General features: G+C 36.5%; 1 protein-coding gene across 2 annotated transcripts in view; it reads right to left on the bottom strand.

Moving 5' to 3' along the window:
• The window catches only part of UBR5 (ubiquitin protein ligase E3 component n-recognin 5), a 143,428-nt gene that overhangs the window by 96,411 nt on the left and 33,526 nt on the right, over positions 1 to 13,491 (bottom strand). For both annotated transcript variants that reach the window (XM_029222473.1, XM_029222475.1), the window contains exons 2-5: positions 7,887 to 7,931; positions 7,431 to 7,512; positions 6,883 to 6,959; positions 6,037 to 6,156 (exon numbers count right to left, since the gene is read on the bottom strand). In XM_029222473.1, coding sequence (XP_029078306.1) covers positions 6,037 to 6,156; positions 6,883 to 6,959; positions 7,431 to 7,512; positions 7,887 to 7,931 — 324 coding nt within the window. The remainder of the gene's footprint in view (positions 1 to 6,036; positions 6,157 to 6,882; positions 6,960 to 7,430; positions 7,513 to 7,886; positions 7,932 to 13,491) is intronic.

Genomic DNA, 13,491 nt, shown 5'->3' with positions numbered 1-13,491 from the left:
TTAATAAGTGCTTACATTTTGTGGACATCTGCAAGACCAAATAAAGGTAAACATATGGCTTAGCCAGTGGGACACTGTGACATTTTTCAAAATTGCAATTCAGAAACCCAATGCTAAAGAAAGCTTACACAGAGTCCACTGTAGGGGGGAGGGGGAGGGGGCGGGAGACAGAAATACATGAGTCAAACAGGAGTGCAAGCCAGGGTGAGTAAGGGGGACTCAAATTTTAATGATTCTCTCCACATTTTAAAGTCTTAAAATTAGCCCCAACCTTCTTTGGAGTAGGTCTATTGAGGCTTTATTCAAGCTCAAATGTACTACTTTATTATTATATTTGTTGCATATGTTATTAGCAAAGTCATAAAATTCCACTACTCTCAGTCATTCTGTCATGCAGTGTATTATAATTGGTTGTATCCAAGTTTTATTTATAAAGAGAAGAGGATTTAAATCTAGGACAATTTGAGCGACATAAACAGCAATGGATTGCAAACCATAAAATAAAACAAATATACGAGACCATAATGATATAAATAACTCAATAGAAACAGACATAAGTGGGCAAGGAGGGAAAGTTCTTCTTTACAGACAAATTTCAGTTAATGAGTACAAAAGAAATAATGAAAAAAGTTTTTAAAAATCACTACTTGGGGAGTTCCCTGGTGGTCCAGCAGTTAGGATTCGGTGCTTTCACTGCCATGGCCTGGGTTCAATCCCTGGTCAGGGAACTGAGATCCCACAAGCCACGCAGCATGGCCAAAAACAAAACAAAAAAATCACTACTTGGCCAACACCACAGTAACAACTAAAGCAAAAAATCACCAATGGATGGTAAAATTAATGAGCAAAAGTATGATGGAAAATAGGATATTTACATAGTCATGAAGTATCTCTCCACAAAATACATACGAATTACAAAGGGGAAAACAGTAACTTTATAGTTGAGAAGTCTGGCAAACACCACCTTAACTAAGTGATCAGAGGTATAACCATCACCAGTGATGAGACATATCAGTACCATGTGCCTCCTGATACGATGCACTGAGAAGGGCACATCATCACTTCTGTGGTATTCCTGCCAGAAATGCATCACCTGCAATACCAATCAAAATCCCAGCAAGTTTTTTTGTGGGTATCAACAAACTGATTCTAAAATTTATAGGGAGAGGCAAAAGACCTAGAATAGCCAACACAATACTGAAGAAGAACAAAGTTCTTTTGACTAACTGACACTACCCAACTTCAAGACTTACTGTAAAGCGACAGTAATCAAGACAGCGTGCTATTGGAGAAAAAAAATGGACAAATATATCAGCAGAATAGTAAAAAGAGTCCAGAAATAGACCCCCATAGAGTCAACTGATCTTTGACAAAGAAACAAAGGCAATACAAAGAAGCAAAGACGGCTGATTCAACAAATGGTGCTGGAACAACTGGACATCCACATGGAAAAAAGACACAGACCTTCACAAAAATTAACTGAAAACTGATCACCGACCGAAATGTAAAATGCAAAACTATGAAACTCCTAGAAGATAACACAGAAGAAAATCTGGACGACCTTGGGTTTGGCAATGACTTTTTAGATATGATACCAAAGGCACAATGAAAGAAATAACTGATAAGCTGGACTTCATTAAAATGAAAAACTTTGGCTCTGTAAAAGACACTGTCAAGATAATGAAAAGAAAAGCCACAGACTGGGAGAAAATATCTGCGGGAGACACATCTGATAAAGAAGGCTTATCCAAAATATACAAAAAACCTGATGGAAAAATGGGCCAAAGACCTTAAAAGACACCTCACCAGAAAAGATCAACAGCTAGTAAATAAGCATATAAAAAGATACTTCACATCATATGTCATCAGGCAAATGCAAATTTAAAAAAACAAGATACCACTACACACCTATTACAATGACCAAAATCCAGAACAATGACAACACCAAAGGGTGGTAAGGATATGAGGCAACAACAACTCTCACTCATTTCTGGTGGGAATGCAAAATGGTACAGCCACTTTAGAAAACAGTTCAGCAGTTTCTTACAAAACTGAACATATTCTTACCATATGATCCAGCAATCATGTTCCTTGGTATTTAACCCAAAGGAGCTGATAACTTACGTCCACACAAAAACCAGGACACAGCTTTACTCATAATGCCAAAACTTGGAAGCAACTAAGATGTCTTTCAGCAGGTGAATGTGTAAATAAACTGTGGTACATCTACACAATGAAATATTATTCAGCACTAAAAAGAAATGAGTTATTAAGCCATGAAAAGACATGGAGGAACCTTAAATGCATACTATTGTACTAAGTGAAAGAAGTCAAGCTGGAAAGGCTACATACTGTATGAATCCAACTATATGACATTCTGGAAAAGACAAAACTAAGAAGATGGTAGAAAGATCAATGGATTTTTAGGACAGTGAAACTACTTGATATGATACTATAATGGAAGATGCATGTCATTATAAACTTATCCAAACCCACAGAACATACAACACCTAGAGTGAACTCTAATGTAAACTATGGACTGTGGGTGATGATGTGTCAATGTAGGTTCATCAATTGTAACAAATGGACCACTCGGGGGGCGGGGGGCGGGGGTACTGATAACAAGGGAGGCTGTACATGTGTGGGGACAGGGAGCATATGTAAAACCCCTGAACCACCTTCTCATTTTTGCTGTGAACCTGAAAACTGCTCTTAAAAAATAAAGACTTTAAAAAAATGCATCACCTGGGTTTAATCGTGAGGAAATAATAGACAAATTCAAACATTCCACAAAATAACCAGTCAGTTTTCAAACTCATCAGGGTCTAGAAAGATAAAGATTGAGAAACTGTCCCAGACTGGAGGAAACTACAGAAGCATGACAATAAATGCAATATGGGATCCTGGATTGAATCCTGGAGCAGAGAAATGGTACGCATGGGACAGGCAGTGAAATCTTTATTAACTCTGTAGATTAAGCACTGATAAGTGTTAATTTCCTGGTTTTGATAACTGGACTATGGTTACGTAAAATATTAAGATTTGGGGAAGTTGGGTGACATTCTGCAACTTTTTAAAGTCAGATTATTTCAAAATGAAATGTTAAATTTAAAAATAAATAAAGAATACAGGATTAGGAACAAATGCCACTACATAAATGTATAAACTAAATAAGGGATCAGCAAACTTTTCCTGTAAAGAGCAGAATGGTAAATCATTTATTTATTAGGCTTTGTAGGCTAATCAGTCTTAGTCATGATAACTCACTTCTACCATCTTAGCACAAAAGCAACCAGACAGTAAATAAAACATCAAGCATGGCCGTATCTCAGTAAAAATAGGAGGCCCCGGATTTAGCCTGTAGGCTGTAATTTGACAACCCCTCAACTAAAAAAAGAACTAAATTTTAATCTCTAAACCGGTAAAGTTTCACATAGTATCATACATAACTTATTCTTTCTTAAATATAAACAAACTTTTTGCAGATTTATCAAATAAAAATTCCATTTGTTATTATATATTATTTTCAGAATTCTTTATCATACACTGTTGTTATGTTATGTGTGTGCATAGAACCATTAAAAGGAGATATCTAACATTTTAATAAAAACCAGAGCTATGAATGAGCACAGAATGAGCTAAAGGATGCACTCAACTAAATGACCTCCCTCTGACCTCAAATTAAATTTAGTTCGGCATAAAAACAAAAAAGAGAAAATAAGTACCTTGGGACCTCAATTTTTAAATGTAACTTTACCTAGAAATTCAGAGTCAAAATAAAATGTTTAAAAAACATCTTCTCCTTAATTATATTTTCAAACAATTTAATTTGCTTCTAGTTATATTTCTCTGATCAGCCTCTGAACACATATGCTGACTTGACTGACTTGGCATTTATCTAACCATTAAATGAGTAATTTCAGAAAATTTGGCTATTCAAAAATCAAGGTATAAAATGAATAAAATCATCTGGCTTGGAATCTGTATATGATTCCTTTAGTTGACAGTATATCAACTTTAGATAAAATGGAAGAGTTGAGTATCTAGTTTAAAAAGTAAAAACTCTACAAATAATTTTAAAAGTAAAAACAAGGTGCAAAGTTCCACTTATAAAATAAAGTCATGGAGATATAATGTACAGCATGGTGACTATAGTTAGCAACACTGTACTGCATATTTGAAAGTTGATAAGAGAGCAGATCTTAAAAGTCCTCATCACAAGAAAAACAATTTGTAACTATATATGGTGGTGGATGTTAACTAACTTTCTTGTGGGGATCATTTCACAATACATTTGACCCTTGAACAACACAGACTGAACTGTGTGGATCCACTTATATGTGAATTTGTTTCAATAAATATATTGGAAAAATTTTTGGAGATTTGCAGTGATTTGAAAAAGCTCACAGATGAATCATGTAGCCTGGAAATATCAAAAAAAATTAAGAAAAAGGTAGGTCATGAATGCATAAAATATTTATAGACACTAGTTTATGCTTACATAGGCATAAGGTGATATTTAATATAAAATTAATAATGTGTTCATTTTCTTACTGTTTTACCCCTTTGCTTTCATAGAATTACATTACCATACATAATGCTTCTGTCTCTCTTGGTTGGAGAAACTGCATATCAGCCTATCATCACAGGTAAGCGTGGGTTTTTTTTGGTTTTTTTGGGGTTTTTTTGGGTTTTTTGCAGTACGCAGGCCTCTCACTGTTGTGGCCTCTCCCGTTGCGGAGCACAGGATCCGGACGTGCAGGCTCAGCGGCCAGGGCTCACAGGCCCAGCGGCTCCGCGGCATGTGGGATCTTCCCGGACCGGGGCACGAACCCGTGTCCCCTGCATCGGCAGGCGGACTCTCAACCACTGCGCCACCAGGGAAGCCCAGCGTGTTTTTCTTTAGTGTAACAATGTTCCTAATACTATACGATGAATATGACTATATATATCATGTGATACTTATGCCATAAAATTTTTATACCAATTCATTCATTAGTGTATAGGTTAGGCTACCATGAGGTAATCATACTGCTGCTGCTTTGCTATCAATTCATGAATCACTATACCTGTAAATAAATACGAATTTTTCACATTATCTCTTCCTTTTTGATGTCTAGTGTTAGTAATACATATAACATCTAGAGTTTTGTATCATATAGGACAATACTGTCATAGGTAATGACAGACAATTCATCTTATAAACAGATGATGTAAACTTACGGTATCAATAAGTACAGTACTGTTAATATATTTTCTCTTCAGGATTTTCTTAACAACATTTTGTTTTCTCTAGCTTACTTTATTATAAGAATACAGTACATATAACATACAAAATATGTATTAATCACCTGTTTACGTTAATGGTAAGGCTTCCAGTCAACCCGAGGCTATTAGTAGTTAAGTTTTGAGGGAGTCAAAAGTTACAAGTGGGTTTCTGACTGTGCAGAGGGTCAGTGCCCCTAACCCCTAGATTGCTCAAGGGTCACACATATATACAAATACTGAATCGTTATGTTTCGTTATGTTGTACACTTGAAATCTGAAATACTGAAATCGTTATGTTGTACACTTGAAACAAATATACCACTATATAGTGTCAAGTATACCACTATAATGTTTTTAAAGTAAAAACTTCATTAAAGGCTGTAAAGTTCAGTTACATAATCGTTTCAAGCCTCACTAAATTAATTCAGAAAGAACTACTGTATTCGAACACTAGAAAGAAATGTTGGATTTTTTTTACCCAAGAATTAGTCACAAATGAGACCAAAGATAGTATCACTGAAAATTTTTAAATAACATAAATGACACGATAAATGCATGCAGCCATTATACATTTTTAGAAGGACAAAAACCTAGGTTAGCTGTGATTAGCCTATGTGGGTTTTTTTATCATGGTGGCTCACCATGAGCGACAGGAGCCCCTGCTCAGAGTGCAGGAGTTCCCTCACTCCATCGCTGGATAACTCGGAAATGAGCACTCACAGAGCAATAACCCAGACCCGCGGATGCCATCTTCTGACCACAACTTACCCCAGGGTGTTGCCTGCCAGCCTGCCCAGAGTCTCGGAACCTGAGAGAAACCACGGGGAGTCGCTTGTCCTACCAGGCCTCGATGTCCTCCCTGCCCCCGAATTGCTATTCAACTTTGACCTGGGAAAAAAACAAAAGGTAGAAAAATCACAGAACAGTCCCAAAATCCCTAGGAACAAGCCAGGCCTCACTACTCTGGGACTTACTGTGGTACAATATCAGCCTAACAATTCTCTGATTACTGTTACTGAAATGGATACTTCAGATCAAAGAGCAAACCTAACAATTTCTAGCCTCATAACAATCCAGTTCCTGTTTGAAACTGTTTTCACGGTTTAACTGCAAATGAATTGTTCCTTAGATTTTTTAAAGTAATCATATTTTCCTTAGAAGCAGTCAACTGAAAGTCATCATACATTATCTAGCAACCTTTTTTATATGACGTCACTTATAAAGGCCAAAATTTTAAAGACTCTGTCATTTTCAAATTGAGCTACTTGACTTGGGAATATTAAAAGGGAAAAAAATATGATCCGAAAAGTCAGTTCACTCAAAGAGCAGATCTTGGGCTCTACCACATACACATCATTCTTCTGGTAATCTATTTCTGTTAAGTGATCATTGACTCCTCTGCTACTTTTAATGCAAATATTTTAGCTATAAATCACTGCTTGCATAAAAATTAAAATCAAACTACAAAGTAACCATTTCACTCTATTTTAAGCATCTCCTTTTCTACAATGCTTTTTTTTTTAATTTGAGGGTTCCCAAAAATCAAAACACAGGTGTAATATAATACCTTTAAGAGCTAAATACTTATTAAATGGAAAGGACATAATGTCTTACCCATCATTATTGTCAGGTTTACCCAATTCCAATCGGTCTGGCTGTACTGAAAAACCGATCCTGCAAACTCTACCATCCTAGAAGCAAAGAAAATAGAAGAAACTTCCAAAGTAAAAATGTGTATTAAAACTTGAATTTATTCAACAAACAAATTATGTACCTATCACTGTCAATTCAGAAGGCAACAAATAAGCTCCCTTCTAGAAGGCACTCACACCTGAGCTGGGGAAGTATGGTTTGTATACAGTATCATAAAACCAGTAAAAATAATTTAAAATATCTCCATCTAACAGAATTCAGAGTAAGGAAATGACTAGATATCAGGAACTTCTCCACTCTCTTACTAACTAGTTTCAACCTCTAGTAAATCATTTAAGCCTTCTCCGGGCCAGAGGATTTATACAATAAGGAAATGGAACTGGGTGGTCTCTGGAAGAACTACTGCAAGAAACTGCTATCTTCCACGGTTGAAAAGGAAGACACATGATGACGCACAGCTGTATTTTAACATCCATTTTCATTTCTCTACCGTAGAGTAAACGGTTTACCTCAAGAAGAAAGGCAGCATGATTTGGGCCCACCACACACTGTTTAATGGTAGCCTGTTCCAACACATTCAAAGGGGGATGGCTGGGAAATAAAGAAAAGTATGCAAACAAAATTATTTTTTAAATGGCAAATGCATCCTAGGGTTTTTTAGAAAATCCAAGTAACAAAAGAAAAAAATTGCTAGTAAAGCCTGTTTTAAAAAACTAATATTGACATATTTTAAAGGAATAATTGAAAAAATTATTATATCTACATAGTCATTATAGCTCTTTGGTATGGCAGAGTTTTTAAAAATCAGTATGAATACCAACTATAATTCAAATGAACACAACCCATAAAAATTTGATAGTTAGATTAAAATTTTCTTAATAGCTGCTGCCTAAATATGAGTACTTTTTCCTAATTAAAACAAAATCATTCTTTTCAGGAAATGTAAAATATCTTAAATCTCTTACCTGTTTAAATTATATTTGTTCAGTTTCTCTGAAACTTCCCGTAACCTTTAAAAACAAAACAAAACATGAATAAACCACATGTACAAAGCCTCTGTAAGCAAAACAGTTCTGATCTGGTGATCTCTAACAATAGCATACAAAAATTTTACTAAGCAAGAATGTTTTTTATATTATCTTTGATTTCTGTCCCAGAAAAGATCACAGTCAACCCTGCAGTTGCCTTCCCTCACCACCTCATTTGCAACTTCAGTCATCATCTAGTATTTTACAGACGAGGAAACTGAAGCTTCTAGAGTTTATTTAGAAAACCAGCAGTAGAACTGGTACTTGAACCAACGCCCAATGGAAAGCCAGTTTTTAAACACCATACTACATATGCCAAGAGACTCTTGAATGTACACGTACATGATGAAATGAAAATATTTGGGAAGCACATATATATTAAGAATTTAATATAAAGAGGCAGAAACAATGCAAAAGCCAAATTGACTTAAGGTGAGAATAGTCTCAAAAGTTCTTGAATGACCTTGTGACACATAATTGTACAAATTAAAACCCATATCTATAAAATAAGGATAACACCTCACATTTTTAAGAGTACTGAATATGCTTAGAAAAATCTCAAAGGGCTGTGTAACAGAAAGATATTAACTCATGTTATCTATTATGATTTTGCTGTTTCTCTCAAAGAAACAGTCTTGAATTAATATAAAATATTGTAATACTCATTTAAATTGGGCACTTTTGTCAACCTAAGGAAGCCATTTTATAATACAAAGATGTATTCAAATGTAGAGATTTTAAGAGTTCAATTCTATTAAATTACCAAAACAAATGCCTTTGAAAACTTTTCCAGAAATTATTCTCTTAAAAATAAACTGAGCATTTTAGGAACAACAGGGAAAAAATTAGAACAGTAAATCAACAGGAAATTCCGTAAGTTTTGCTTTCTAGAGAGTGACAAAAATACATGAAATCAAATTTCAATCATTCGTCCTAACAGACAAAAGTGGTATACATAGTCAGAATTAATCATGCCTTAAAGCCAGTTTAGGATTTAAAAGCTACCACCAATCATATAACATATGGCCAAATAATCTAATTATTTTGATAAAGAGATTCTAATAGGAGCCAGTTGTCCTTCAATTTTACTTTATCCAGTAAAGTTCTAACCACTGTTCAACGATGAGTAGTATCTTTCAAACACTAAAATATGCATAAGCAAATGTCCAACACTAAATCGTATTTCTAAGCAAAAATAACTTTCAAATGATGCCATATTTAATTTGTCTACCAAGAAGTAAATACTCACTAGTGATTTTATTCTCACTCCCAAAGAATAACATCAGATCATGTGTGACTTGGCCCTCAATAAAATACATTTTCATTTTTCTAGCCTTTCATTAACAAAAATGTGTCTTCTTCAGTCCTGTAAAGTCAAGCTTTTTGACCAAATCCCAGTTTGCTCATTTATAAGGCACATATCTGTGTTTCAAGGCAAGATAAAACACCGTAAGAATAATGCACTGTGGAACTCATGAGCTCTGAGAGAAGGCTGACTAGAAAATGGGGAGAAGAAAATAGACTAGGAGGCTCCAAACTGAGAGGCTCCATTCTGGGCAATAACAACAGCCCTGAGAAGACCCGGAGCAGAGGCAGGAGTTCTCATTCTCCTCAGCCCACAATGACTATGAGTAATTTATAAAACTCCTCACCAGACTACAGACTAGAGCCAGACTGTGAGAAAAGACTAAGAAAGGTTTTATTCCCCAAAAGCCATAGTAGTGACACTTTCGAAAGATAACTTGTTCACCAGCATACAACTAAACCCATTCATTTCCATTCCTTTTTTCTTAGCCCAACACTGTCTCTAGCGTTTTCACAAAGAATACGGGGGGGGGGGGGGGGGGGGTGCAAAACTTGTCAAAGCTTTTTCAAAGCTGGACAATAACTGAGATTAAGAATTAAATGATGCTTTCATGGCTCCAAATATCATTCCAGGCAAATAATATCTATAAAACTAAAGTAAGGTTTGAGGATATCAAGATGCTAGAAAATAACAAGTCAAGAACTCAGAAGCAAATTTCAGGTTAGGAAGGGGACAGAAGAAATGTTTACTGACATCAAATTTTCTAATATTAAAAATCATGGTGGCGGCTTCCCTGGTGGCACAGTGGTTGAGAGTCCACCTGCCGATGCCGGGAACACGGGTTCGTGCCCCGGTCTGGGAGGATCCCACATGCCGCGGAGCGGCTAGGCCCGTGAGCCATGGCCGCTGAGCCTGCGCGTCCGGAGCCTGTGCTCCGCAACGGGAGAGGCCACAGCGGGGAGAGGCCTGCGTACCGCAAAAAAAAAAAAAAAAAAAAGAAAAAAATCATGGTGGACTCCATCTGAAATATACACCCATTTGTACTGGAAATAATACCCACTGGATAGCAAGAAATCTGGGGTTTACTCCCAGCTCATCTACTACCAACTGGGTTCATTTAAGCCCACTAAGTTTCCGGTCACATCTACGTGAAGAAAGACTAATAGTCCTCTCTGGTTCTTTTCAGTCCTGAAATTGTTATGAATGTATGAAAAGCAAATATATCAATGGAAGATATTTATGTAATGTTTATATGGAAATAGCACTTACTAACTGTCATATTCAATTTCATCTTACCCATCTGAAACTTTCACACACAAATTAATTTTACATGGACACTTAGAATATTTCCCCAAATATCAAATGTTTAATTTCTTAAATTCAATCCGCAAAAAATTTACAGAAAATGTATCATTTTTCCAAATCTCAAGATAGTTATCATGACTAAATTGGTCCCATACACATTAGTTTACACAGATCCCAGATAACAGTAACAAAGAAACCTTCAAGCAAAGGGGGAGGAAAAAAAGGTACTAACTATAAAATAAGGAGTACTTTGTTCCCCTTTACATTATAGAGTCTTCAGCAGACATGTAAATCCCAGAACCACAGGCCACTGATCATATTCATTTAAATTTACTGAGTTACTAAATGTCTCTACAAAAGTATTAGGCACTCATCTAATTTAAAGGATCTTCTTCCAAAAGCTTACAATGCTTCAAGTTATTAACTATATTTCCTCTCACAGCAATATTAACAAAAGTTTTCCGTTTTTAAAGTAAAATCTAAACCACCCTACAGCTCACCAAATTCCATTTCAGAATAAATCTTTACATGTGATTGTAAAGGAAAACAATTTTAAGAACACAGTATAACATTACAAAATAACCTAACTCAGCATTTAATCTCATTTCAGAGACAGGCAGGAAAGCCTTTGTGAGGTGGCTATAACACAATGGATAGGTAAGCAGTGAGCTTCTGACAATCCTTAGTACTCCTACACCAAAGATTTATTCTATATTCTGATTCAATAACCTATTGCATTCCTTCAAATTTATAGACATTTTACAGACTGAGAGGCTGGAATTTTTTTTGACCACCAAGGTAAGGTAACAGCAAACTGATGTTAATAGAGAAATCAGTATAACAGTACTTGCTAGAGGGTAACGTATCTCATAGCTGCCCTTGAAATTCCCTACAATTTCAGTCTCATTTCCCCCAAATTTAGCCTTATAATTTCAAAGATTAGTCATCTTTTGATGACCCTCAATTGACAGTAGCACTTAACACAGGTTCTTTGGTTTTACAATTCCCTGCCCTAATCCTAAATCCCCTGCCATCTGTTCAGACACACATACCCCTAAAATTAAACCTGTTAAATTCCCAGCTAAATTTCTAAAGGTAAAAAGTTTAGGTATATCTGGATTCCTAAAAGGCTCCAATTCTCCAGGACATAAGGATATTCCTGACAACCCACCTTCTACAAGATGATCCTTTTGCTATCCCTGGAACTGTAAGATCAGGCATACCCACCCACGTTTCACGTGTATCAGTACTCACTTTAATGGTAGAAAGTGGCATAATCTGCCCCCAGTACATTTCCTCCAGGAACATTATTATTATTTCAGGCCCAGCTCAAATGCTACCTCCTCCATGTACTTTTCTGGTAGCTCTGATTTTCTTCCTACATAAATCTACAGCTTCTCCCTCACAAAGGACCTTTACTGTCTACTTGACATTCTACGGTCATTTGTGTTTCAATCTGAGCTACCTTCAGACTTTAAGCAAAGAAGAGAGAAAACTTACCAAGTATTTCCCCACTCTTCCACTTCTTTAGATAACAGTTCCAACAGTGAAAAATGTACAATAATACTTGTTACAATACATTTCAGAGGCAGAAAAGATTCCTGATCTTCAACTCAACAACACTACTCCTTAGGTCTTCCACCTCAAACTGAAGTTTAGAACAAGCAAGAAAAGTGTGAATATACAGATTTCTTTTAGGATAGTCGCCCATATAAATCTTGTAAGCAGACTAGTTAACACAGCGAAAACATTTAATAACTCACGACTCACCAATAATCATATTAGCAAACTACCTTTAAAGTGACCTCACTCTACTCTCTAGATAACCATCCACGGAATAAAGCTTTTACAGATCCATTTTGGAGTATAGGGCTTAATAATCCATACAAAGAAACAACAGCCAGTCAGTGAAAGGTTACCTACAACACTAAATCATAGACTCCTGCAGAAAATGTCTTAAAGATCACCTCTTGTCATCCATGTCAGAGAAGGCAGGTATTGCCAAAATGCAAATGTACCCAGACTACCTTCTTGCAGAAGAAGAAATACTGTAGGAATATTTCTGGCATTTCTCCAAAAGCAAACTATCTAAAGTTTAAAACTTAAAACTGAAGAAGCAATCAAAGGGCACTTTTTTTTTCCCCTCTTGGAGCAAAGACTATGTTACTAGATAGATGGCAGAGAGAGGCGCCAAACCCACCTCCAACCACAGAACATGGTCTTTCCACTATATCTTCATGCACTTTCCTGAGTATAGGGAGTCCGTCCACAACACTGTTCTTTTATACAAACTACTGCACCACACTATATATACTGCCCCTCTGAAATCATTCCTAGCATGCCAACTATCCACATCATCAACAATAACAATAAATTCAAGCTATCGCATGATGGTCCTGCCTGACAGCCACTGTAATGTGAGAAAAGGATGTACTTTGGGCACAGCTGCAGAGGGCATTTTGAGATGGTCATTTACTTGTGCCAGGCACATTCCCACCCCCACCAGCAAACTGAAAGCCTGGAGCTGGCTTATTCAATCCACTACAGTGGGCATCCCAACCCCAAATCCCTTTTCACACAATCCTGGAGCAAGCCACCTAAGATATGCTCAAAGGAGAGGCCCTTGAGGGCGTCTTGGGTGTAAAATGGAAGAAAGTCAACTGAGTCTCCTCCTCATGCTGCACTGTGGATTTGTTTATGTGTGGACGAGATAAAGGCTTTCAGCCCACCTACCCACTCTGCGTTGTGACTTAAAATATTAGCAGCTACCTTGACCCATGGGTCTGAGGATGGCTGGGAAGAGCCTGGAGGGATTAGGGTTGCCTTGGCCGAAACAAGAAGCACCAGCAGATTAGGGGTGATTCCCTTCATCTGTGTGATTATGAAAGACTCATTGTAGGTCTGAAATTTAACTTCAAGACATTCAATTTT

This window comes from Monodon monoceros, unplaced genomic scaffold (assembly GCF_005190385.1).
Source record: "Monodon monoceros isolate NGI ecotype Baffin Bay Population unplaced genomic scaffold, NGI_Narwhal_1 Super_Scaffold_14, whole genome shotgun sequence".
Lineage (NCBI taxonomy): Eukaryota > Metazoa > Chordata > Mammalia > Artiodactyla > Monodontidae > Monodon > Monodon monoceros.
Note: the sequence above shows the minus strand (reverse complement) of the source record. Positions and strands in the feature narration are given on the sequence as shown.